Source organism: Acyrthosiphon pisum, chromosome X, assembly GCF_005508785.2.
Source record: "Acyrthosiphon pisum isolate AL4f chromosome X, pea_aphid_22Mar2018_4r6ur, whole genome shotgun sequence".
Lineage (NCBI taxonomy): Eukaryota > Metazoa > Arthropoda > Insecta > Hemiptera > Aphididae > Acyrthosiphon > Acyrthosiphon pisum.
The window spans coordinates 38,242,163-38,244,028 of record NC_042493.1 but is presented as its reverse complement, the minus strand read 5'-3'; the positions used below and the strand labels follow the sequence as shown (position 1 = coordinate 38,244,028).

The following is a 1,866-nucleotide window of genomic DNA, read 5'->3' as shown; positions in this document are numbered from 1 at the left end:
TAGTCAATATTTATGTGATAATTTATAAATTAAAAGTTAATGTAGAACCTGCACGAGCTATTGAAAGTGTTACCATTGTATTAGTAGAAAATAATTAATATTAAGATGACATATATGTATATTTGATTGTTATATTGTAATAATATTTTGCATTTATCATACCATGTCATCATAATATCTAACCTGAAAATATAGTTCTCACTTTTACGGTACGTCTCGCGACGCACCCAGTTTTTATTTAATTTTAATTATTGAATAATTGTTATTACACTAGATTAAAAATCCCAAAATATTTTTTTGTAGAGAAATTGATAGTAATGAGAGCAATAGCGATAATGAACAAATAGCTTCAACATCTTAAACTTTCATTTCTTCTCAGTCAACTTCCTCATCATCAATCAGCCCTGCTTTGAAACGTAAAAAGAAAGCACTACCATAACATCTGTAAAAGAAATTCAAGACCATTGGATAAAAATCGATGTGAAATTATTACGCAAAGTATTCGCAAAATGATAATTGTTGATATGTTACCATTTAGTACAGTGGAAAATAAAGGTTTTCGTTCATTAATTTCAACAATTGAGCCACTTTATACTATTCCATCGCGAAAAAGCATTACTACACGTATTGAAAAAATGTATATAGATAAATCACAAAGTATCAGAAATATCATCGAAAACATTAATTATATTTCTTTAACAACTGATGGTTGGACATCAACAGCAATTGATTCATATTTAACATTTACTGTTCATTATTTTGATGATAATTGGAAATTGTATAGTGTAACACTTTCAATTGAAGAAATACAAGAAAGTCATACGGCTGAAAATTTAAAAGACAGTATTATGAATGTTATTGAGTCTTGGAATTTAAATAATAAAATAACGGGAATTAGTCATGATAATGCTGCAAACATTTCAAATGCTGTAAAACTATTTTACGATCAAGACATTTATTCAAATCGTTGTGCTGCTCATACATTACAATTAGCTGTGAAAAAATGTTTAGATTTAAATACATGTCGTCCTTTATTAAAAACCGCATCAAAAATTGTTGCTAGTTTTCGACAATCTTCTAAAAGAACATACGCCTTAGAAAATTATTTAGTTGAGAAAAGTTGCAAAAAACTTAATCTTGTACAAAGTTGCCCTACACGTTGGAATTCTACTCTAGATAATATGTTAAAACGATTGTTGGAACTTCGTTCAGCTGTAGTTGTCATTATGTCTGATCGGACACTTTTCAATAGTAAGATCGCGAAAGATCAAGAATTACTAGAAGAAGACTGGGAAAATAGAAATACTTGTTACTTTATTGAAACCATTAAAAACAGCAACAACAGTTTTATGTGCTGATCAAAATGTCACTATATCAATGGTAGGTTGATTAAAAATTATAAGTATAATTAATATTCAACAATAATTATTATTTTGTAAATATCATAAAATTGTTGTTTATTTTCAGGTTTTACCAATTGTTAAAAGTCTTATTGTAAAGCATTATAAACCCAATAATCTAGATAGTAGATTTTCAACTCTTTTCAAAGAGACCATTATTCACGAATTATCAACACGTTTTTCTGTACAAATTGATGTAGACAACGATTGCGAAAGAGAAATTAGTATCACTCAAATGGCTAGCATACTTGATCCTAGATACAAAAATATGTCATTTGAATCTTCCGAAATATTAAAAATTGTATTTAACAAATAGTACGTTCAAAAATGGTTTTTGTTAAGCAGAAATACTGATGTACGTATACCTACAGAAAAACGCACAGCACTTGATGAATTACTTGAAGAGGATCCAATAATGAATTACTGACGAGTTTCAGGTATATGGCGGAATTTTAAATAAATCATA

General features: G+C 28.1%; 1 protein-coding gene across 1 annotated transcript; it reads left to right on the top strand.

The window, feature by feature from the left end:
• Positions 1–509: 509 nt before the first annotated feature.
• Positions 510–1,358, top strand: LOC107882380 (zinc finger BED domain-containing protein 4-like). The gene has a single exon (XM_016800642.1). It carries the CDS (start codon positions 510–512, stop codon positions 1,356–1,358), a length of 849 nt encoding a protein of 282 aa, XP_016656131.1.
• Positions 1,359–1,866: the final 508 nt, after the last annotated feature.